At 48.0% G+C, this 25,830-nt stretch overlaps 1 protein-coding gene across 1 annotated transcript in view; it reads left to right on the forward strand.

Moving 5' to 3' along the window:
• The window catches only part of LOC140409372 (rhotekin-like), a 297,698-nt gene that overhangs the window by 81,078 nt on the left and 190,790 nt on the right, over positions 1-25,830 (forward strand). The window contains exon 7 of the mRNA XM_072497817.1: positions 13,087-13,181. Coding sequence (XP_072353918.1) covers positions 13,087-13,181 — 95 coding nt within the window. The remainder of the gene's footprint in view (positions 1-13,086; positions 13,182-25,830) is intronic.

Here is a 25,830-nt window from a genome sequence, read left to right on the forward strand (position 1 = left end):
CCAAGTCTCCAGACAATCTAAATCCTGCTGTATCCTCAGACAGTCCTCATCGCTATCCGCAATTCCACCAACCTTTGTGTCGTCTGCAAACTTACTAATCAGACCAGTTACATTGTCCTCCAAATCATTTATATATACTACAAAGAGCAAAGGTCCCAGCACTGATCCCTGTGGAACACCACTGGTCACAGCCCTCCAATTAGAAAAGCATCCCTCCATTGCTACCCTCTGCCTTCTATGGCCTAGCCAGTTCTGTATCCACCTTGCCAGTTCACCCCTGATCCCGTGTGACTTCACCTTTTGTACTAGTCTACCATGAGGGACATTGTCAAAGGCCTTACTGAAGTCCATATAGACAACATCTACTGCCCTACCTGCATCAATCATCTTAGTGACCTCCTCGAAAAACTCTATCAAGTTAGTGAGACACGACCTCCCCTTCACAAAACCGTGCTGCCTCTCACTAATACGTCCATTTGCTTACAAATGGGAGTAGATCCTGTCTCTAAGAATTCTCTCCAGTAATTTCCCTACCACTGACGTAAGGCTCACCGGCCTGTAGTTCCCTGGATTATCCTTGCTACCCTTCTTAAACAGAGGCTATTCTCCAATCCTCCGGGACATCCCCTGAAGACAGCGAGGATCCAAAGATTTCTGTCAAGGCCTCAGCAATTTCCTCTCCAGCCTCCTTCAGTATTCTGGGGTAGATCCCATCAGGCCCTGGGGACTTATCTACCTTAATATTTTTTAAGACACCCAACACCTCGTCTTTTTGGATCACAATGTGACCCAGGCTATCTACACCCCCTTCTCCAGACTCAACATCTACCAATTTCTTCTCTTTGGTGAATACTGATGCAAAGTATTAATTTAGTACCTCGCCCATTTCCTCTGGCTCCACACATAGATTCCCTTGCCTATCCTTCAGTGGGCCAACCCTTTCCCTGGCTACCCTCTTGCTTTTTATGTACGTGTAAAAAGCCTTGGGATTTTCCTTAACCCTATTTGCCAATGACTTTTCGTGACCCCTTCTAGCCCTCCTGACTCCTTGCTTAAGTTCCTTCCTACTTTCCTTATATGCCACACAGGCTTCGTCTGTTCCCAGCCTTTTAGCCCTGACAAATGCCTCCTTTTTCTTTTTGACGAGGCCTACAATATCACTCGTCATCCAAGGTTCCCGAAAATTGTCGTATTTACCTTTCTTCCTCACAGGAACATGCCGGTCCTGTATTCCTTTCAACTGACACTTGAAAGCCTCCCACATGTCAGATGTTGATTTGCCCTCAAACATCCGCCCCCAATCTATGTTCTTCAGTTCCCGCCTAATATTGTTATAATTAGCCTTCCCCCAATTTAGCACATTCATCCTCGGACCACTCTTATCCTTGTCCACCAGTACTTTAAAACTTACTGAATTGTGGTCACTGTTACCGAAATGCTCCCCTACTGAAACATCTACCACCTGGCCGGGTTCATTCCCCAATACCAGGTCCAGTACCACCCCTTCCCTAGTTGGACTGTTTACATATTGTTTTAAGAAGCCCTCCTGGATGCTCCTTACAAACTCCGCCCCGTCTAAGCCCCTGGCACTAAGTGAGTCCCAGTCAATATTGGGGAAGTTGAAGTCTCCCATCACCACAACCCTGTTGTTTTAAGTCAAAGAGATCTAGTTGAAAGTCAAAGAGATCTAGGAGTACAGGTCCACAGGTCATTGAAAGGGGCAACACAGGTGGAGAAGGTAGTCAAGAAGGCATACGGCATGCTTGCCTTCATTGGCCGGGGCATTGAGTATAAGAATTGGCAAGTCATGTTGCAGCTGTATAGAACCTTAGTTAGGCCACACTTGGAGTATAGTGTTCAATTCTGGTCGCCACACTACCAGAAGGATGTGGAGGCTTTAGAGAGGGTGCAGAAGAGATTTACCAGAATGTTGCCTGGTATGGAGGGCATTAGCTATGAGGAGCGATTGAATGAACTCGGTTTGTTCTCACTGGAACGAAGGAGGTTGAGGGGAGACCTGATAGAGGTCTACAAAATTATGAGGGGCATAGACAGAGTGGATAGTCAGAGGCTTTTCCCCAGGGTAGAGGGGTCAATTACTAGGGGGCATAGGTTTAAGGTGAGAGGGGCAAGGTTTAGACTAGATGTACGAGGCAAGTTTTTTACGCAGAGGGTAGTGGGTGCCTGGAACTCGCTACCGGAGGAGGTGGTGGAAGCAGGAACGATAGTGACATTTAAGGGGCATCTTGACAAATACATGAATAGGATGGGAATAGAGGGATATGGACCCAGGAAGTGTAGAAGATTGTAGTTTAGTCGGGCAGCATGGTCGGCACGGGCTTGGAGGGCCAAAGGGCCTGTTCCTGTGCTTTCCATTTCTTTGTTCTTTGTTCTTTGTTTGTCTGCCCGCTTGGTTAAGGGTGGCCGCCAGAGCTACATCCGATGCGTCGCTCTCAACCTGGAAGGGGAGGGACTCGTCGATGGCGCGCATCGTGGCCTTTGCGATGTCCGTTTTGATGCGGCTAAAGGCCTGGCATGCCTCTGTCGACAGGGGGAAGGTAGTGGACTGGATTAGTGCATGGGCCTTGTCTGCGTACTGGGGGACCCACTGGGCGTAATAAGAAAAGAAGCCCAGGCAACGTTTCAGGGCTTTGGCACAGTGGGGGAGAGGGAACTCCATGAGGGGGCGCATGCGTTCAGGGTCGGGGCCTATCACTCCATTACCCACTACATAGCCCAGGATGGCTAGACGATCGGTGCGGAACACGCATTTTTCTTTGTTGTAAGTGAGGTTCAGGGCTTGAGCGGTCTGGAGGAATTTTTGGAGGTTGGCGTCGTGGTCCTGCTGGTCATTGCCGCAGATGGTGACGTTGTCGAGATACGGGAACGTGGCCGGTAACAGTGCTGGTCAACCATTCGGTCCATCTCTCGTTGGAAGACCGAGACTCCGTTCGTGACGCCGAATGGAACCCTTAAAAAGTGGTATAACCGCCCGACTGCTTCGAAGGCAGTATAGTTGCGGTCACCGGGACGGATGGGGAGCTGGTGGTAGGCGGACTTGAGGTCCACGGTGGAAAAGACCTTGTCCTGTGCAATCCGATTGACCATGTCAGATATGCGGGGGAGAAGGTACGCATCTAGCTGAGTTACCTGTTGATGGTCTGACTATAGTCGATGACCATCCTCTGTTTCTCCCCGGTCTTAACAACTACCACCTGGGCTCTCCAGGGACTGTTGCTAGCCTGGGTGATGCCTTCCTTCAGCAGCCTCTGGACTTCGGACCGGATAAATCATAGAATCATAGAAGTTTACAGCATGGAAACAGGCCCTTCGGCCCAACCAGTCCATGCCGCCCAGTTTTTACCAGTAAGCTAGTCCCAGTTGCCCGCACTTGGCCCATAACCCTCTATACCCATCTTACCCATGTAACCATCTAAATGCTTTTTAAAAGACACAATTGTACCCGCCTCTACTACTACCTCTGGCAGCCCATTCCAGACGCTCACTACCCTCTGAGTGAAGAAATTGCCCCTCTGGGCCCTTCTGAATCTCTCCCCTCTCACCTTAAACCTATGCCCTCTAGTTTTAGACTCCCCTACCTTTGGGAAAAGATGTTGACGATCTACCTTATCTATGCCCCTCATTATTTTATAGACCTCTATAAGATCACCCCTAAGCCTCCTACGCTCCAGGGAAAAAAATCCCAGTCTATCCAGCCTCTCCTTATAACTCAAACCATCAAGTCCCGGCAACATCCTAGTAAATCTTTTCTGCACTCTTTCTAGTTTAATAATATCCTTTCTATAATAGGGTGACCAGAACTGCACACAGTATTCCAAGTGTGGCCGTACCAATGTCTTGTACAACTTCAACAAGACGTCCCAACTCCTGTATTCAATGTTCTGACCAATGAAACCAAGCATGCTGAATGCCTTCTTCACCACCCTGTCCACCTGCGACTCCACCTTCAAGGAGCTATGAACCTGTACTCCTAGATCTCTTTGTTCTATAACTCTCCCCAACGCCATACCATTAACTGAGTAGGTCCTGGCCTGATTCGATCGGCCAAAATGCATCACCTCACATTTATCTAAATTAAACTCCATCTGCCATTCGTCGGCCCACTGGCCTAATTGATCAAGATCCCGTTGCAATCCTAGATAACCTTCTTCACTATCCACTGTGCCACCAATCTTGGTGTCATCTGCAAACTTACTAACCATGCCTCCTAAATTCTCATCCAAATTATTAATATATATCACAAATAACAGTGGACCCAGCACCGATCCCTGAGGCACACCACTGGTCACAGGCCTCCAGTTTGAAAAACAACCCTCTATAACCACCTTCTGTCGTCCAGCCAATTTTGAATCCAATTGGCAACCTCACCCTGGATCCCGTGAGCTTTAACCTTCTGCAACAACCTACCAGGCGGCACCTTGTCAAAGGCTTTGCTAAAGTACACGTAGACAACGTCTACTGCACTGCCCTCATCGACCTTCTTGGTCACCCCCTCAAAAAACTCAATCATATTTGTGAGACATGATTTTCCACGCACAAAGCCATGCTGACTGCCCCGAATCAGTCCTTGCCTCTCTAAATGCTTGTAGATCCTGTCTCTCAGAATGCCTTCTAGGAACTTACCTACTACAGACGTTAGGCTCACCGGTCTGTAGTTCCCAGGCTTTTCCCTGCTGCCCTTCTTAAACAAGGACACAACATTCGCTACTCTCCAATCTTCAGGCACCTCACCTGTGGCTGACGATGATTCAAATATCTCTGTTAGGGGACCCGCAATTTCCTCCCTAGCCTCCCACAACATCCTGGGATACATTTCATCAGGTCCCGGGGATTTATCTACCTTGATGCGCTTTAAGACTTCTCAAGTCATCACTATTTATTTCCCTTAGTTTCCTAACATCCATGCCTTTCTCCACCGTGAATACCGATGAGAAATATTCATTCAGGATCTCACCCAACTCTTGTGGCTCTGCACATAGATGTCCTTGTTGATCCTTAAGAGGCCCTACTCTGTCCCTAGTTACTCTTTTTCCCTTTATGTATCTGTAGAAGGTCTTTGGATTCTCCCTTGCATTATTTGCCAAAGCAATTTCATGTCCCCTTTTTGCCCTCCTGATTTCCCTCTTAACTCTATTTCGACAATCTCTATACTCTTCAAGGGATCCACTTGATCCCAGTTGTTTATGTACGTCATATGCCTCCTTCTTCTTTTTGACCAGAGTCTCAATATCTCTAGTCATCCAGGGTTCCCTACTTCTACCAGCCTTGCCCTTCACTCTAAAGGGAATGTGCTTACCCTGCACCCTGGTTAACACATTTTTAAAAGCCTCCCATTTACCAGCCGTCCCTTTGCCTGCCAACAGTCTCCCCCAATCTACCTCTGCAAGTTCCTGTCTGATACCATCAAAATTGGCCTTGCCCCAATTAAGAATTTTAACTCTTGGGTCAGACCTATCAACGTGGCCTCGCCTCTTGTTGGCCTGTCAACATACTGTGTCAGGAAACCCTCCTGCACACATTGTACAAAAAACGACCCATCTAATGTACTCGAACTATATCTTTTCCAGTCAATATTTGGAAAGTTAAAGTCTCCCATAATAACTACCCTGTTACTTTCGCTCTTATCCAGAATCATCTTCGCCATCCTTTCCTCTACATCCCTAGAACTATTTGGAGGCCTATAGAAAACTCCCAACAGGGTGACCTCTCCTTTCCTGTTTCTAACCTCAGCCCATACTACCTCGGAAGAAGAGTCCCCATCTAGCATCCTCTCCGCCACCGTAATACTGTTCTTGACTAGCAGCGCCACACCTCCCCCTCTTTTGCCTCCTTCTCTGAGCTTACTAAAACACTTAAACCCCGGAACCTGCAACATCCATTCCTGTCCCTGCTCTATCCATGTCTCTGAAATGGCCACAACATCGAAGTCCCAGGTACCAACCCATGCTGCCAGTTCCCCTACCTTATTTCGTATACTCCTGGCATTGAAGTAGACACACTTCAAACCACCTACCTGAACACTGGCCCCCTCCTGCGACGTCAAATCTGTGCTCCTGACCTCTATACTCTCATTCTCCCTTACCCTAAAACTACAATCCAGGTTCCCATGCCCCTGCTGCATTAGTTTAAACCCCCCCAAAGAGCACTAACAAATCTCCCCCCCAGGATATTTGTGCCCCTCAGGTTCAGATGTCGACCATCCTGTCTGTAGAGGTCCCACCTTCCCCAGAAAGAGCCCCAGTTATTCAGAAATCTGAATCCCTCCCGCCTGCACCATCCCTGTAGCCACGTGTTTAATTGCTCTCTCTCCCTATTCCTCATCTCACTATCACGTGGCACGGGCAACAACCCAGAGATAACAACTCTGTTTGTTCTCGTTCTGAGCTTCCATCCTAGCTCCCTGAAAGCCTGCCTGACATCCTTGTCCCCTTTCCTACCTATGTCGTTGGTGCCAATGTGGACCATGACTTGGGCTGCTCCCCCTCCCCCTTAAGGACCCGGAAAACATGATCCGAGACATCACGTACCCTTGCACCTGGGAGGCAACATACCAAACGTGAGTCTCTCACGCTCCCACAAAATCTCCTATCTGTGCCCCTGACTATCGAGTCCCCAATTACTAATGCTCTGCTCCTCTCCCCCCTTCCCTTCTGAGCAACAGGGACAGACTCAGTGCCAGAGGCCCGTACCCCATGGCTTACCCCTGGTAAGTCGTCCCCCCCACAAGTATCCAAAGCGGTATACTTGTTTCTCAGGGGAACGACCGCAGGGGATCCCTGCACTGACTGTTTTTTCCCAGTCCCTCTTACAGTTACCCATCTATCTCCAATCTTTGGTGTAACTAATTCCCTGAAGCTGCTATCTATGACCCCCTCTGCCTCCCGAATGATCCGAAGTTCATCCAACTCCAGCTCCAGTTCCCTAACTCGGTCTTGGAGGAGCTGGAGATGGCAGCACTTCCTGCAGGTAAAATCAGCAGGGACACTAACTGCATCCCTCACCTCAAACATCCTGCAGGAGGAACATTGCACTCCCTTCCCTGCCATTCCTCTAACTTTCTACCAAGATCTGGTTAAAATAAATTAAAAATAAATAATATAATATGGCACTTACCTCACACCAATGTGTTTTATTATTAGGTTAGAGGAGGAGGGTGGGTGGGAGACACTACACGTGTAGTGCCTCGGGTTTCCTCTCCACCAGAATTTATTGGTGGTGGGGGTGGGGGTGGGGGGGTGGGGGGGGGGGGGGGGCGGGGGGAACCTTCCCAGAAGTCCGCGGGTCGAAATTCCGGTTCCGGGTCGAACTTCCGGTTCCCGCCTTATATTTAAAAAAATCTATCCCATCTATTCCCTTCAGAATTTTATATGTCTCAATAAGATCCCCCGCATCCTTCTAATAAACTCCAATGAGTACAGTCCCAGTCTACTCAACCTCTCCTCGTAATCCAACCCCTTCAGCTCAGGGATTAACCTAGTGAATCTCCTCTGCACTCCCTCCAGTGCCAGTACGTCCTTTCTCAAGTAAGGAGACCAAAACTGAACACAATACTCCAGGTGTGGCCTCACCAACACCTTATACAATTGCAGCCTAACCTCCCTAGTCTTGAACTCCATCCCTCTAGCAATGAAAGACAAAACTCGATTAGCCTTCTTAATCACCTGTTGCACCTGCACACCAACTTTTTGCGACTCGTGCACCAGCACACCCAGGTCCCTCTGCACAGCAGCATGTTTTAACATCTTACCGTTTAAATAATAATCCATTCTGCTGTTATTCCTCCCAAAATGGATAGCCTCACACTTGGCAACATTGAATTCCATCTGCCAGACCCTAGCCCATTCACCTAACCTATCCAAATCCCTCTGCAGACTGCCGGTATCCTCTGCACTTTTTGCTTTACCACTCATCTTAGTGTCGTCTGCAAACTTTGACACATTGCACTTGGTCCCCAACTCCAAATCGTCTATGTAAATTGTGAACAACTGCGGGCCCAACACTGATCCTTGAGGGACTCCACTAGTTACAGGTTGCCAACCAGAGAAACACCCATTTACCCCACTCTCTGCTTTCTGTTAGTTAACCAATCCTCTACCCATGCTACCACTTTACCCTCAATGCCATGCATCTTTAGTTTATGCACACACACAGACACACACATAGACACACACATAGACACACACACAGACACACACACAGACACACACACAGACACACACACACAGACACACACACACAGACACACAGAGACACACACATACAGACACACACAGAGACACACACAGAGACACACACAGAGACACACACCAACACACACAGAGACACACACCAACACACACAGAGACACACACAGACACACACACCAACACACACACACACACACGCACACACATACGGACACACACACAGACACAAGCACACACACAGACACACACACAGACATGCACACACACAGACACGCACACAGACACGCACACAGACACGCACACAGACACACACCCACAGACACACACCCACAGACACCCACACAAAGACACACACACACAGACACACACACACACAGACACACACACACATACACACACACAGATACACAAACAGAGAGACACACACAGACACACACCCAGACACACACACACACACATACACACCCACAGACACACACCCACAGACACACACCCACAGACACACATGCACACAGACACCCACACAAAGACACACATGCACACAGACACCCACACAAAGACACACACACACAGACACACAGACACACACATACACAGACACACACAGACACAGACACACACACACACACATACACACCCACAGACACACACCCACAGACACACACCCACAGACACACATGCACACAGACACCCACACACAGACACACATGCACACAGACATCCACACAACGACACACACACACCCAGACACACACACACTGACACATACACTCATACACACAGACACACAGGCACACACACACCCACACACACATAGAGACACACACACATAGACACACACACAGACACATACACACAGACAGGCATACACCCTGACACACACACACAGCCACACAGACACACACACACAGGCACATTGACACACAGGCACACATACACAGACACACACACACAGTCACACAGACACACACACACACAGACGCACAGACATACACAGACAGACACACCCACACATCCGCAGACACAGGCACATTCACACAGACATGCACACAGACACAGACACATACACACAAACACACATAGACACACACACACACAGGAACGCACACAGACACACATGCACACACATACACACAGACACACACACACACAGACACACACACACAGGCGCACAGACACACACACAGACACACACACACACCGACACAAACACACCGACACACACATACCAACACACTTACACACACAGACACACAGACACACACACACAGACACACACACACAGGCGCACAGACACACACACAGACACACACACACACCGACACACACACACCGACACACACACACCGACACGCACATACCAACACACTTACACACAGACACACACACAGACACACACACAGACACACACACACACAGACACACACACCGATATACATACACACAGACACACACATACCAACACACACACACAGACACACACACAGACACACACACAGACACACACACACATACAGACACACACATACAGACACACACACACAGACACGCACACTAACACAGACACACACACAGACACACACACAGAGACACACACAGACAAACACACACAGACAAACACACACAGACAAACACACACAGAGACACACACAGACACACACAGAGACACACACACACAGATACACACCCACAGACACACACACTCAGACACACTTGCACACAGACGCCCACACAAAGACATACCCACACAGACACACACACACAGACATACACACACACACACACAGACACTCATACACACACACATACACACACACCGACACATACACAGAGACACAGACATACACAGACACACAGACACACACACACAGACACACACACATACACACACACAGGCACACACACAGAGACACACACAGACAAACACACACAGACAAACACACACAGACAAACACACACAGACACACACACAGACACACACAGAGACACACACACACAGATACACACCCACAGACACACACACTCAGACACACTTGCACACAGACGCCCACACACAGACATACACACACACACACAGACACTCATACACACACACACACACACAGACACACACACCGACACATACACAGAGACACAGACATACACAGACATACACAGACACACACACACAGACACACACACATACACACACACAGGCACACACACAGACACCCACACCGACACATTGACACACAGACACACACAGGCACACACACACAGACACACGTACGCAGTCACACAGACACACGCACAGAGTCACACAGACACACACACACCGACGCACAGACACACACACACAGACACACCCACACACCCACAGACACAGGCACGTTCACACAGACATGCACACAGACACAGACACATACACACAAACACGCATAGACACACACACACAGGAATGCACACAGACACACATATACACACGCAGACACACACAGACTCACACACACACAGATTTACACACACAAACACACAGACGCACAGACACACACACAGACGCACACACAGACACACACAGACACACACACACAGACACACACACACAGGCGCACAGACACACACACAGACACACACACACACCGACACAAACACACCGACACACACATACCAACACACTTACACACACAGACACACACACACACACACAGGCGCACAGACACAGGCGCACAGACACACACACAGACACACACACACACCGACACACACACACCGACACACACACACCGACACGCACATACCAACACACTTACACACAGACACACACACAGACACACACACAGGCACACACACAGACACCCACACCGACACATTGACACACAGACACACACAGGCACACACACACAGACACACGTACGCAGTCACACAGACACACGCACAGAGTCACACAGACACACACACACCGACGCACAGACACACACACACAGACACACCCACACACCCACAGACACAGGCACGTTCACACAGACATGCACACAGACACAGACACATACACACAAACACGCATAGACACACACACACAGGAATGCACACAGACACACATATACACACGCAGACACACACAGACTCACACACACACAGATTTACACACACAGACACACACACACACACACACAAACACACAGACGCACAGACACACACACAGATGCACACACAGACACACACAGACACACACACACAGATACACACACCGACACACACACCAACACACACATACCGACACACATACACACAGGCACACACAGGCACACACAGGCACACACACACAGACACACAAACAGACACATACACACACACACATACACACAGACACAAAGACACACACACAAAGACACACACACACACACATACAGACACACACACAGACACACACACAGACACACACACAGACAAACACACACAGACAAACACAGACACACAGACACACAGACACACAGACACACAGACACACAGACACACAGACACTGAGACACACACAGACACACTCACTCACAGACGCACACACACAGACGCACAGGCACACAGACACCCACACACACAGACACCCACACACACAGACACACACACAGGCACACACACACACATACAGACACACACACATACACAGACACACACAGACACACACATATAGACACACACACACACATGTAGACACACACACACACACAGACACACACGCACAGGCACACACACACAGACACACACACACAGGCACACACACAGACACACACACACACACAGACACGCACACACAGACATGCGCACACAGGCACACAGACACAGACAGACACACACACAGACACACACACGCACAGACACACATATAGACACACACTCAGACACACACATACACACATGGACACACACATAGACACACACACATAGACACACACACGCACAGACACACATGCACAGACACACACACAGGCACACACACAGACACATATACACAGACACTCACACACACAGGCACACACACACACAGACACACACACACTGAGACATACACAGACACACTTACTCACAGACCCACACACACAGAGACACACACACATCAACACACACATACCGACACACAGACACACAGACACAGACACACACACACACACACACACACACATACACACACCTACAGACACACGCACACAGACACACACACACAGACACACTCACTCACAGACCCACACCCACAGATGCACACACACACAGACACACACACTGACACACACATACACACACACACACACTGACACACACACACTCAGACACACCAGGCACACACACAGACACACACGCACAGACACACACAGACACATACACACAGACACACACATTCAGACACGCGCACACACACGCAGACACACACACAGACACACACACAGACACACACACACACAGACACACACACATACAGACACACATGAACAGATGCACACACACACAGACACACATACACACACACACAGTCACAGGCACACACAGAGACACACACAGAGACACACACAGAGACACACATACAGTCACATACACACAGACACACACACACAGACACACACACACAGACACACACACAGACACACAGACACAGACAGACACACACATGCACACTGATACACACACACAGACACACGGAGACACACTCACACAGACCCGCGTCCCCATGATGCATCTAAACCAAACTGAAATCTTTCAAATCCAGAAATGCAACTTTAAACTGAGCTGAATAAGCCAACCTGGCCGCCGGTGTGGAGAGAGAATCAGAGTTAATGTTTGATCCTCAGACTCGGTCTGAATGCCTTCCCTCCTTGCACCTGCTTTCTGATGTGTTTGTGTTCAATTGCAGGGGTCCCAAATATCATCTCTTGGCCCACACAAACCTCTCTCTGCCAGCAATCCACAGTAGTTTCTGGACACACAGTCTCCGCACTGTGGGTAACGGTATGTACAAATGTTTTCTGTCACATTTCCCTGTCTCCTCCCTGTCCACCTCCACCTCATCACCCGTCTCCAACTTGATGCTTGTGTGTGTCTGTGTGTGTGTGTGTGTCTGTGTGTATGTCTGTCAGTGTGTGTGTGTCTGTGTGTGTGTCTGTGTATGTGTGTGTGTGTGCGTGTCTGTGTGTGTCTGCATGTGTGTGTCTTTGTGTGTGCGTGTGTCTGTGTGTGTGTGTCTGTGTGTGTGCGTGTCTGTGTGTGTGTCTGCATGTGTGTGTCTTTGTGTGTGCCTGTGTGTGTGTGTGTGTCTGTGTGTAAGTCTGTCTGAATGTGTGTCTGTCTGAATGTGTGTCTGTGTGTGTGCGTGTCTGTGTGTGCGTGTCTGTATGTGTGTCCGTGTGTGTGTGTGTCATAGAACATAGAACATTACAGCGCAGTACAGGCCCTTCGGCCCTCGATGTTGCGCCGACCTGAGAAACCACTCTAAAGCCCATCTACACTATTCCCTTATTGTCCATATGTCTATCCAATGACCATTTGAATGTCCTTAGTGTTGGCGAGTCCACTACTGTTGCAGGCAGGACATTCCACGCCCTTACTACTCTCTGAGTAAAGAACCGACCTCTGACATCTGTTTTATATCTATCTCCCCTCAATTTAAAGCTACGTCCCCTCATGCTAGACATCACCATCCGAGGAAAAAGGCTCTCACTGTCCACCCTATCCAATCATCTGATCATCTTGTATGCCTCAATTAAGTCACCTCTTAACCTTCTTCTCTCTAACGAAAACAACCTCAAGTCCCTCAGCCTTTCCTCATAAGATCTTCCCTCCATACCAGGCAACATTCTGGTAAATCTCCTCTGCACCCTTTCCAATGCTTCCACATCCTTCCTATAATGCGGCGACCAGAATTGCACGCAATACTCCAAATGCGGCCGCACCAGAGTTTTGTACAGCTGCAACATGACCTCATGGCTCCGAAACTCAATCCCTCTACCAATAAAAGCTAACACACCGTACGCCTTCTTAACAACCCTCTCAACCTGGGTGGCAACTTTCAGGGATCTATGTACATGGACACCGAGATCTCTCTGCTCATCCACACTGCCAAGAATCTTACCAATAGCCCAGTACTCAGTCTTCCTGTTATTCCTTCCAAAATGAATCACCTCACACTTTTCTGCATTAAACTCCATTTGCCACCTCTCAGCCCAGCGCTGCAGCTTATCTATGTCCCTCTGTAACTTGTAACATCCTTCCGCACTGTCCACAACTCCACCAACTTTAGTGTCATCTTAAAATTTACTCACCCATCCTTCTACGCCCTCCTCCAGGTCATTTATAAAAATGACAAACAGCAGTGGCCCCAAAACAGATCGTTGTGGTACACCACTAGTAACTGGACTTCAGTCTGAACATTTCCCATCAACCACCACCCTTTGTCTTCTTCCAGCTAGCCAATTTCTGATCCAAACTGCTAAACCTCCCTGAATCCCATGCCTCCGTATTTTCTGCAGTAGCCTACCATGGGGAACCTTATCGAATGCTTTACTGAAATCCATATACACCACATCAACTGCTTTACCCTCATCCACCTGTTTGGTCACCTTCTCAAAGAACTCTATAAGGTTTGTGAGGCACGACCTACCCTTCACAAAACCGTGTTGACTATCTCTAATCAAATTATTCCTTTCCAGATGATTATACATCCTAACTCTTTTCAACCTTTCCAAGATTTTTCCCACAACAGAAGTAAGGCTCACTGGTCTATAGTTACCGGGGTTATCTCTATTCCCCTTCTTGAACAAGGGGACAACATTTGCTATCCTCCAGTCTTCTGGCACTATTCCTGGAGACAAAGATGACTTAAAGATCAAAGCCAAAGGCTCAGCAATCTCCTCCCTAGCTTCCCAGAAAATCCTAGGATAAATCCCATCCGGCCCAGGGGATTTAGCTATTTTCACACTTTGCAGAATTGCTAACAGCTCCTCCTTATGAACCTCAAGCCCTACTAGTCTAGTAGCCTGAATCTCAGTATTCTCCGCGACAACATTGTCTTTTTCCTGTGTGCATACTGACGAAAAATATTCATTTAGCACCTCTCCTATCTCCTCGGACTCCAAGCACAACTTCCCACTACTGTCCTTGACTGGCCCTACTCTTACCCTAGTCATTCTTTTATTCCTGACATATCTATAGAAAGCTTTAGGGTTATCCTTGATCCTACCTGCCAAAGACTTCTCATGTCCCCTCCTGGCTCTTCTTAGCTCTCTCTTTAGGTCCTTCCTAGCTAACTTGTAACTCTCGAGTGCCCTTACTGAACCTTCATGTCTCATCTTTACATAAGTCTCCTTCTTCCTCTTGACAAGTGTTTCGACTGCTTTAGTAAACTACGGTTCCCTTGCTCGACCACTTCCTCCCTGCCTGACAGGTACATACTTATCAAGGACACTCAGTAGCTGTTCCTTGAACAAGCTCCACGTTTCCATTGTGCCCATCCCCTGCAGTTTTCCTCTCCATCCGATGTATCCTAAGTCTTGCCTCATCGCATCATAATTGCCTTTCCCCCAGATATAACTCTTGCCCTGCGGCATATACCTATCCCTTTCCATCACTAAAGTAAACGTAATCGAATTGTGGTCACTATCACCAAAGTGCTCACCTACCTCCAAATCTAACACCTGTCCTGGTTCATTACCCAGTACCAAATCCAATATGGCCTCGCCTCTCGTTGGCCTATCTACATACAAAGAACAAAGAAATGTACAGCACAGGAACAGGCCCTTCGGCCCTCCAAGCCCATGCCGACCATACTGCCCGACTAAACTACAATCCTCTACACTTCCTGGGTCCGTATCCTTCTATTCCCATCCTATTCATATATTTGTCAAGATGCCCCTTAAATGTCCCTATCGTCCCTGCTTCCACTACCTCCTCCGGTAGTGAGTTCCAGGCACCCACTACCCTCTGCGTAAAAAACTTGCCTCGTACATCTACTCTAAACTTTGCCCCTCTCACCTTAAACCTATGCCCCCTAATAATTGACCCCTCTACCCTGGGGAAAAGCCTCTGACTATCCACTCTGTCTATGCCCCTCATAATTTTGTATACCTCTATCAGGTCGCCCCTCAACCTCCTTCGTTCCAGTGAGAACAAACCGAGTTTATTCAATCGCTCCTCATAGCTTATGCCCTCCATACCAGGCAACATTCTGGTAAATCTCTTCTGCACCCTCTCTAAAGCCTCCACATCCTTCTGGTAGTGTGGCGACCAGAATTGAACACTATACTCCAAGTGTGGCCTAACTAAGGTTCTATACAGCTGCAACATGACTTGCCAATTCTTATACTCAATGCCCCGGCCAATGAAGGCAAGCATGCCGTATGCCTTCTTGACTACCTTCTCCACCTGTGTAGCCCCTTTCAGTGATCTGTGGACCTGTACTCCTAGATCTCTTTACACATACTGTGTCAGGAAACCCTCCTGCACACATTGGACAAAAACGGACCCATCTAATGTACTCGAACTATAGCGTTTCCAGTCAATATTTGGAAAGTTAAAGTCCCCCATAACAAGGGGGCTGTTTAGCACAGGGCTAAATCGCTGGCTTTGAAAGCAGACCAAGGCAGGCCAGCAGCACGGTTCAATTCCCGTATCAGCCTCCCCGAACAGGCGCCGGAATGTGGCGACTAGGGGCTTTTCACAGTAACTTCTTTTGAAGCCTACTTGTGACAATAAGCGATTTTCATTTCATTTTTCATTAAACTACCCTGTTGCTTTCGCTCCTTTCCAGAATCATCTTTGCAATCCTCTCCTCTACATCTCTGGAACTTTTCGGAGGCCTATAGAAAGTGAGTGTGTGTGTGTGTCTGTGAGTCTGTGTGTCTGTGCGTGTGTCTGTGTGTGTGTCTGTGAGTCTGTGTGTCTGTGCGCGTGTCTGTGAGTCTGTGTGTCTGTGCGCGTGTCTGTGTGTGTGTCTGTGAGTCTGTGTCTGTGCGCGTGTCTGTGTGTGTGTCTGTGAGTCTGTGTGTCTGTGCGCGTGTCTGTGAGTCTGTGTGTCTGTGCGCGTGTCTGTGTGTGTGTCTGTGAGTCTGTGTGTCTGTGCGCGTGTCTGTGTGTGTGTCTGTGAGTCTGTGTCTGTGCGCGTGAGACAATAGGACTGAGTCAGCACGGCTTTGTCAAGGGGAGGTCGTGTCTGACAAATCTGTTCAAGTTCTTTGAGGAGGTAACAAGGAAGCTAGCCGAAGGAGAACCAGTGGACGTGATTTATTTAGATTTCCAGAAGGCCTTTGACAAGGTGCCGTATAGGAGACAGTTGAATAAGTTAAGAGCCCATGGTGTTCAGGGTAAGATCCTGGCATGGACAGAGGATTGGCTGACTGGCAGAAGGCAGAGAGTGGGGATAAAGGGGTCTTTTTCAGGATGGCAGCCGGTGACTAGTGGTGTGCCTCAGGGGTCTGTGCTGGGACCACAACGTTTCACAATATACATTAATGATCTGGAAGAAGGTACTGAAGGCTCTGTTGCTAAGTTTGCAGATGATACAAAGATCTGCAGAGGGACAGGTAGTATTGAGGAAGCAAGGGGGCTGCAGAAGGATTTGGCCAGGCTAGGAGAGTGGGCAATGAAGTGACAGATGGAATACAATGTGGAAAAATGAGAGGTTATGCACTTTGGAAAGAGGAATTTAGGCATAGACTATTTTCTAAATGTGGAAATGCTTTGGAAATCAGAAGCACAAAGGGACTTGGGAGTCCTTGTTCACGATTCTCTTAAGGTTAACGTGCAGGTTCAGTCGGCAGTTAGGAAGGCAAATGCAATGTTAGAATTCATGTCAAGAGGGCTGGAATACAAGACCAGGGATGTACTTCTGAGGCTGTATAAGGCTCTGGTCAGACCCCATTTGGAGTATTGTGAGCAGATTGGGCCCCGTATCTAAGGAAGGATGTGTTGGCCTTGGAAAGGGTCCAGAGGAGGTTCACAAGAATGATCCCTGGAATGAAGAGCTTGTCGTATGAGGAACGGTTGAGGATTCTGGGTCTGTACTCATTGGAGTTTAGAAGGATGAGGGGGGATCTCATTGAAACTTACAGGATACTGCGAGGCCTGGATAGAGTGGACGTGGAGAGGATGTTTCCACTTGTAGGAGAAACTAGAAGCAGAGGACACCACGTCAGACTAAAGGGACGATCCTTTAAAACTGAGATGAGGAGGAATTTCTCCAGCCAGAGGGGGGTGAATCTGTGGAACTCTTTGCCGCAGAAGGCTGTGGAGGCCAAATCACTGAGTGTCTTTAAGACAGAGATAGATAGGTTCTTGATTAATAAGGGGGTCAGGGGTTATGGGGAGAAGGCAGGAGAATGGGGATGAGAAAATATCAGCCATGATTGAATGGCGGAGCAGACTCGATGGGCCGAGTGGCCTAATTCTGCTCCGATGTCTTATGGGTGTGTGTGTGTGTTAGGTCAGGATGTGAGGAAAAACCTTTTCACCCAAAGGGGGTGGGAGTCAGGAAGTCGCTGCCTGAAAGGGTGGTGGAGGCAGACACCCTCAGAACATTTCAGGAGTAGTTAGATGTGCTCTTGCGATCCCAGTGCGGACAAGACTATTACCCAAGTGCTGGCATAGGGATGAGAAGAGTGAGGTGGGTGTTTCTCACTGGCACAGACGCAATGGGCCGAAGGCCTTGTCTGTGCTCCCAGTCTCTCACTCTCTCACTCTCTGTCTCTCTCTCTCTCTGTCTGTCTGTCTCTCTCTCTCTCTCTCTGTCTGTCTCTCTCTCTCTGTCGCTCTCTCTCTCTGTCTCTCTCTCTCTCTGTCTGTCTGTCTCTCTCTGTCTCTCACACTCTGTCTCTGTCTCTCTCTCTCTCTCTGTCTGTCTCTCTCTCTCTCTCTCTCTGTCTGTCTCTCTCTCTCTGTCGCTCTCTCTCTCTGTCTCTCTCTCTCTCTGTCTGTCTGTCTCTCTCTGTCTCTCACACTCTGTCTCTGTCTCTCTCTCTCTCTCTGTCTGTCTCTCTCTCTCTGTCTCTCTCTCTCTCTGTCTCTCTCTCTCTCTGTCTGTCTGTCTCTCTCTGTCTCTCACACTCTGTCTCTGTCTCTCTCTCTCTCTCTGTCTGTCTCTCTCTCTCTGTCTCTCTCTCTCTCTGTCTCTCTCTCTGTCTCTGTCTCTCTCTCTCTGTTTCTCTCTCTCTCTGTTTCTCCCTCTCTCTGTTTCTCTCTCTGTTTCTCTCTCTCTCTGTTTCTCTCATTCTCTGTCTCTCTCTCTGTTTCTCCCTCTCTCTCTGTTTCTCTTTCTCTCTGTTTCTCTCATTCTGTTTCTCCCTCTCTGTTTCTCTCTCTCTCTGTTTCTCCCTCTCTCTGTTTCTCCCTCTCTCTCTCTGTGTTTCTCTCTCTCTCTGTTTCTCTCTCTCTGTTTCTCTCTCTCTGTTTCTCCCTCTCTCTGTTTCTCCCTCTCTCTGTTTCTCCCTCTCTCTGTTTCTCCCTCTCTCTCTCTCTGTTTCTCCCTCTCACTGTTTCTCCCTCTCTGTTTCTCCCTCTCTCTCTCTCTGTTTCTCCCTCTCTCTGTTTCTCCCTCTCTCTGTTTCTCTCTCTCTCTGTTTCTCTCTCTCTCTCTATCTCTGTTTCTCGCTCTGTCGCTGTTTCTCTCTCTCTCTGTCTCTCCCTCTCTCTGTTTCTCCCTCTCTGTTTCTCCCTCTCTCTGTTTCTCTCTCTCTCTGTTTCTCCCTCTGTCCTTCTCTCTGTTTCTCTCTCTCTGTTTCTCTCTCTCTCTGTTTCTCCCCCTCTCTGTTTCTCCCTCTCTCTCTCTCTGTTTCTCTATCTCTCTGTTTCTGTCTCTCTCTGTTTCTCTCTCTCTGTTTCTCCCTCTCTCTGTTTCTCTCTCTCTCTGTTTCTCCCTCTCTGTTTCTCTCTCTCTGTTTCTCTCTCTATCTCTGTTTCTCTCTCTGTTTCTCCCTCTCTCTGTTTCTCTCTCTCTCTGTTTCTCCCTCTCTCTGTTTCTCTCTCTCTGTTTCTCTCTCTCTGTTTCTCCCTCTCTCTGTTTCTCCCTCTCTGTTTCTCTCTCTCTCTGTTTCTCTCTCTCTCTGTTTCTCTCTCTCTCTGTTTCTCTCTCTCTCTGTTTCTCTCTCTCTCTGTTTCTCCCTCTCTCTGTTTCTCCCTCTCTCTGTTTCTCTCTCTCTGTTTCTCCCTCTCTCTGTTTCTCTCTCTCTGTTTTGTCTCTCTCTGTTTCTCTCTCTCTGTTTCTCCCTCTCTCTGTTTCTCCCTCTCTCTGTTTCTCTCTCTCTCTGTTTCTCTCACTCTCTGTTTCTCTCTCTCTGTTTCTCCCTCTACCTGCTTCTCCCTCTCTCTCTCTCAGTTTCTCTCTCTCTCTGTTTCTCTCTCTCTCTGTCTCTCTCTCTCTCTGTTTCTCCCTCTCTCTCTGTTTCTCTTTCACTTTGTTTCTCTCATTCTGTTTCTCCCTCTCTCTGATTCTCTCTCTCTCTGTTTCTCTCTCTCTCTGTTTCTCTCTCTCTCTGTTTCTCCCTCTCTCTGTTTCTCCCTCTCTCTGTTTCTCCCTCTCTCTCTCTCTGTTTCTCTCTCTCTCTGTTTCTCTCTCTGTTTCTCTCTCTCTCTGTTTCTCTCTCTCTCTGTTTCTCCCTCTCTCTGTTTCTCTTTCTCTCTGTTTCTCCCTCTCTCTCTCTCTCTCTCTGTTTCTCTCTCTCTCTGTTTCTCCCTCTCTCTGTTTCTCTCATTCTCTGTCTCTCTCTCTGTTTCTCCCTCTCTTTCTGTTTCTCTTTCTCTCTGTTTCACTTATTCTGTTTCTCCCTCTCTCGGTTTCTCTCTCTCTCTATTTCTCCCTCTGTCTCTCTCTCTGTTTCTCCCTCTCTCTGTTTCTCCCTCTCTCTGTTTCTCCCTCTCTCTGTTTCTCTTATTCTGTTTCTCCCTCTCTCTGTTTCTCTCTCTCTCTGTTTCTCCCTCTGTCTCTCTCTCTGTTTCTCTCTCTCTCTGTTTCTCCCTCTCTCTGTTTCTCCCTCTCTCAGTTTCTCCCTCGCTCTGTTTCTCCCTCTCTCTCTCTCTCTCTGTTTCTCACTCTCTGTTTCTCTCTCTCTCTGTTTCTCTCTCTCTCTGTTTCTCTCTCTCTCTGTTTCTCTCTCTCTCTGTTTCTCTCTCTCTCTGTTTCTCTCTCTCTCTGTTTCTCTCTCTCTGTTTCTCTCATTCTGTTTCTCCCTCTCTCTGTTTCTCTCTCTCTCTGTTTCTCCCTCTGTCTCTCTGTTTCTCCCTCTCTCTCTGTTTCTCTTTCTCTCTGTTTCTCTCATTCTGTTTCTCCCTCTCTCTGTTTCTCTCTCTCTCTGTTTCTCCCTCTGTCTCTCTCTCTGTTTTTCTCTCTCTCTCTGTTTCTCCCTCTGTCTCTCTCTCTGTTTCTCTCTCTCTCTGTTTCTCTCTCTCTCTGTTTCTCTCTCTCTCTGTTTCTCCCTCTCTCTGTTTCTCCCTCTCTCTCTCTCTGTGTTTCTCTCTCTCTCTGTTTCTCTCTCTCTGTTTCTCCCTCTCTCTGTTTCTCCCTCTCTCTGTTTCTCCCTCTCTCTCTCTCTCTGTTTCTCTCTCTCTCTGTTTCTCTCTCTCTCTGTTTCTCTCTCTCTCTGTTTCTCTCTCTCTGTTTCTCTCTCTCTCTGTTTCTCTCATTCTGTTTCTCCCTCTCTCTGTTTCTCTCTCTCTCTCTGTTTCTCTCTCTCTGTTTCTCTCTCTCTGTTTCGCTCTCTCTCTGTTTCTCTCTCTCTCTGTTTCTCCCTCTCTCTCTGTTTCTCTCTCTGTTTCTCTCTCTCTCTGTTTCTCTCTCTCTCTGTTTCTCTCTCTCTCTGTTTCTCTCTCTCTCTGTTTCTCTCATTCTCTGTTTCTCTCTCTCTCTGTTTCTCCCTCTCTCTGTTCCTCTCTCTCTCTGTTTCTCTCTCTCTCTGTTTCTCCCTCTCTCTCTGTTTCTCTCTCTCTCTGTTTCTCTCTCTCTCTGTTTCTCTCTCTCTCTGTTTCTCTCTCTCTCTGTTTCTCTCTCTCTCTGTTTCTCTCATTCTCTGTTTCTCTCTCTCTCTGTTTCTCCCTCTCTCTGTTTCTCCCTCTCTCTGTTTCTCTTTCTCTCTGTTTCTCTCATTCTGTTTCTCTCTCTCTCTCTGTTTCTCTCCCTCTCTGTTTCTGTCACTCTCTGTTTCTCTCTCTCTCTCTCTGTTTCTCCCCCTCTCTCTCTCTCTGTTTCTCCCTCTCTCTGTTTCTCTCTCTCTCTGTTTCTCCCTCTCTCTCTCTCTCTCAGTTTCTCTCTCTCTCTGTTTCTCTCTCTCTCTGTTTCTCCCTCTCTCTGTTTCTCTCTCTGTTTCTCTCTCTCTCTGTTTCTCTCATTCTCTGTCTCTCTCTCTGTTTCTCCCTCTCTCTCTGTTTCTCTTTCTCTCTGTTTCTCTCATTCTGTTTCTCCCTCTCTCTGTTTCTCTCTCTCTCTGTTTCTCCCTCTCTCTGTTTCTCCCTCTCTCTCTCTCTGTTTCTCTCTCTCTCTGTTTCTCTCTCTCTGTTTCTCCCTCTCTCTGTTTCTCCCTCTCTCTGTTTCTCCCTCTCTCTGTTTCTCCCTCTCTCTGTTTCTCCCTCTCTCTGTTTCTCTCATTCTCTGTCTCTCTCTCTCTGTTTCTCCCTCTCTTTCTGTTTCTCTTTCTCTCTGTTTCACTTATTCTGTTTCTCCCTCTCTCTGTTTCTCTCTCTCTCTATTTCTCCCTCTGTCTCTCTCTCTGTTTCTCCCTCTCTCTGTTTCTCCCTCTCTCTGTTTCTCCCTCTCTCTGTTTCTCTTATTCTGTTTCTCCCTCTCTCTGTTTCTCTCTCTCTCTGTTTCTCCCTCTGTCTCTCTCTCTGTTTCTCTCTCTCTCTGTTTCTCCCTCTCTCTGTTTCTCCCTCTCTCAGTTTCTCCCTCTCTCTGTTTCTCCCTCTCTCTCTCTCTCTCTGTCTCTCTCTCTCTGTTTCTCTCTCTCTCTGTTTCTCTCTCTCTCTGTTTCTCTCTCTCTCTGTTTCTCTCTCTCTCTGTTTCTCTCTCTCTCTGTTTCTCTCTCTCTCTGTTTCTCTCTCTCTGTTTCTCTCATTCTGTTTCTCCCTCTCTCTGTTTCTCTCTCTCGCTGTTTCTCCCTCTGTCTCTCTGTTTCTCCCTCTCTCTCTGTTTCTCTTTCTCTCTGTTTCTCTCATTCTGTTTCTCCCTCTCTCTGTTTCTCTCTCTCTCTGTTTCTCCCTCTGTCTCTCTCTCTGTTTTTCTCTCTCTCTCTGTTTCTCCCTCTGTCTCTCTCTCTGTTTCTCTCTCTCTCTGTTTCTCTCTCTCTCTGTTTCTCTCTCTCTCTGTTTCTCCCTCTCTCTGTTTCTCCCTCTCTCTCTCTCTGTGTTTCTCTCTCTCTCTGTTTCTCTCTCTCTGTTTCTCCCTCTCTCTGTTTCTCCCTCTCTCTGTTTCTCCCTCTCTCTCTCTCTCTGTTCCTCTCTCTCTCTGTTTCTCTCTCTCTCTGTTTCTCTCTCTCTCTGTTTCTGTCTCTCTGTTTCTCTCTCTCTCTGTTTCTCTCATTCTGTTTCTCCCTCTCTCTGTTTCTCTCTCTCTCTCTGTTTCTCTCTCTCTGTTTCTCTCTCTCTGTTTCGCTCTCTCTCTGTTTCTCTCTCTCTCTGTTTCTCCCTCTCTCTCTGTTTCTCTCTCTGTTTCTCTCTCTCTCAGTTTCTCTCTCTCTCTGTTTCTCTCTCTCTGTTTCTCTCTCTCTCTGTTTCTCTCTCTCTCTGTTTCTCTCTCTCTCTGTTTCTCTCATTCTCTGTTTCTCTCTCTCTCTGTTTCTCCCTCTCTCTGTTCCTCTCTCTCTCTGTTTCTCTCTCTCTCTGTTTCTCCCTCTCTCTCTGTTTCTCTCTCTGTTTCTCTCTCTCTCTGTTTCTCTCTCTCTCTGTTTCTCTCTCTCTCTGTTTCTCTCATTCTCTGTTTCTCTCTCTCTCTGTTTCTCCCTCTCTCTGTTTCTCCCTCTCTCTGTTTCTCTCTCTCTCTGTTTCTCTCCCTCTCTGTTTCTGTCACTCTCTGTTTCTCTCTCTCTCTCTCTGTTTCTCCCCCTCTCTCTCTCTCTGTTTCTCCCTCTCTCTGTTTCTCTCTCTCTCTGTTTCTCCCTCTCTCTCTCTCTCTCAGTTTCTCTCTCTCTCTGTTTCTCTCTCTCTCTGTTTCTCTCTCTCTCTGTTTCTCTCTCTCTCTGTTTCTCTCTCTCTCTGTTTCTCTCTCTCTCTGTTTCTCTCATTCTCTGTCTCTCTCTCTGTTTCTCCCTCTCTCTGTTTCTCTCTCTCTCTGTTTCTCCCTCTCTCTGTTTCTCCCTCTCTCTCTCTCTGTTTCTCTCTCTCTCTGTTTCTCTCTCTCTGTTTCTCCCTCTCTCTGTTTCTCCCTCTCTCTGTTTCTCCCTCTCTCTGTTTCTCCCTCCCTCTCTCTCTGTTTCTCCCTCTCACTGTTTCTCCCTCTTTGTTTCTCCCTCTCTCTCTCTCTGTTTCTCCCTCTCTCTGTTTCTCTCTCTCTCTGTTTCTCTCTCTCTCTCTCTCTGTTTCTCGCTCTGTCGCTGTTTCTCTCTCTCTCTGTTTCTCCCTCTCTCTGTTTCTCCCTCTCTGTTTCTCCCTCTCTCTGTTTCTCTCTCTCTCTGTTTCTCCCTCTGTCCTTCTCTCTGTTTCTCTCTCTCTCTGTTTCTCTCTCTCTCTGTTTCTCCCCCTCTCTGTTTCTCCCTCTCTCTCTCTCTGTTTCTCTATCTCTCTGTTTCTCTCTCTCTCTGTTTCTTTCTCTCTGTTTCTCCCTCTCTGTTTCTCGCTCTCTCTGTTTCTGTCTCTCTCTGTTTCTCTCTCTCTCTGTTTCTCCCTCTGTCTCTCTCTCTGTTTCTCTCTCTCTCTGTTTCTCCCTCTCTCTGTTTCTCCCTCTCTCAGTTTCTCCATCTCTCTGTTTCTCCCTCTGTCTCTCTCTGTTTCTCCCTCTCACTGTTTCTCCCTCTTTGTTTCTCCCTCTCTCTCTCTCTGTTTCTCCCTCTCTCTGTTTCTCTCTCTCTCTGTTTCTCTCTCTCTCTCTCTCTGTTTCTCGCTCTGTCGCTGTTTCTCTCTCTCTCTGTTTCTCCCTCTCTCTGTTTCTCCCTCTCTGTTTCTCCCTCTCTCTGTTTCTCTCTCTCTCTGTTTCTCCCTCTGTCCTTCTCTCTGTTTCTCTCTCTCTCTGTTTCTCTCTCTCTCTGTTTCTCCCCCTCTCTGTTTCTCCCTCTCTCTCTCTCTGTTTCTCTATCTCTCTGTTTCTCTCTCTCTCTGTTTCTTTCTCTCTGTTTCTCCCTCTCTGTTTCTCGCTCTCTCTGTTTCTGTCTCTCTCTGTTTCTCTCTCTCTCTGTTTCTCCCTCTGTCTCTCTCTCTGTTTCTCTCTCTCTCTGTTTCTCCCTCTCTCTGTTTCTCCCTCTCTCTGTTTCTCTCTCTCTCTGTTTCTCCCTCTGTCTCTCTCTCTGTTTCTCTCCATCTCTGTTTCTCCCTCTGTCTCTCTCTCTGTTTCTCTCTCTCTCTGTTTCTCTCTCTCTCTGTTTCTCTCTCTCTCTGTTTCTCTCTCTCTCTGTTTCTCCCTCTCTCTGTTTCTCCCTCTCTCTCTCTCTGTGTTTCTCTCTCTCTCTGTTTCTCTCTCTCTGTTTCTCCCTCTCTC

This window comes from Scyliorhinus torazame, chromosome 3 (assembly GCF_047496885.1).
Source record: "Scyliorhinus torazame isolate Kashiwa2021f chromosome 3, sScyTor2.1, whole genome shotgun sequence".
Classification (NCBI taxonomy): domain Eukaryota; kingdom Metazoa; phylum Chordata; class Chondrichthyes; order Carcharhiniformes; family Scyliorhinidae; genus Scyliorhinus; species Scyliorhinus torazame.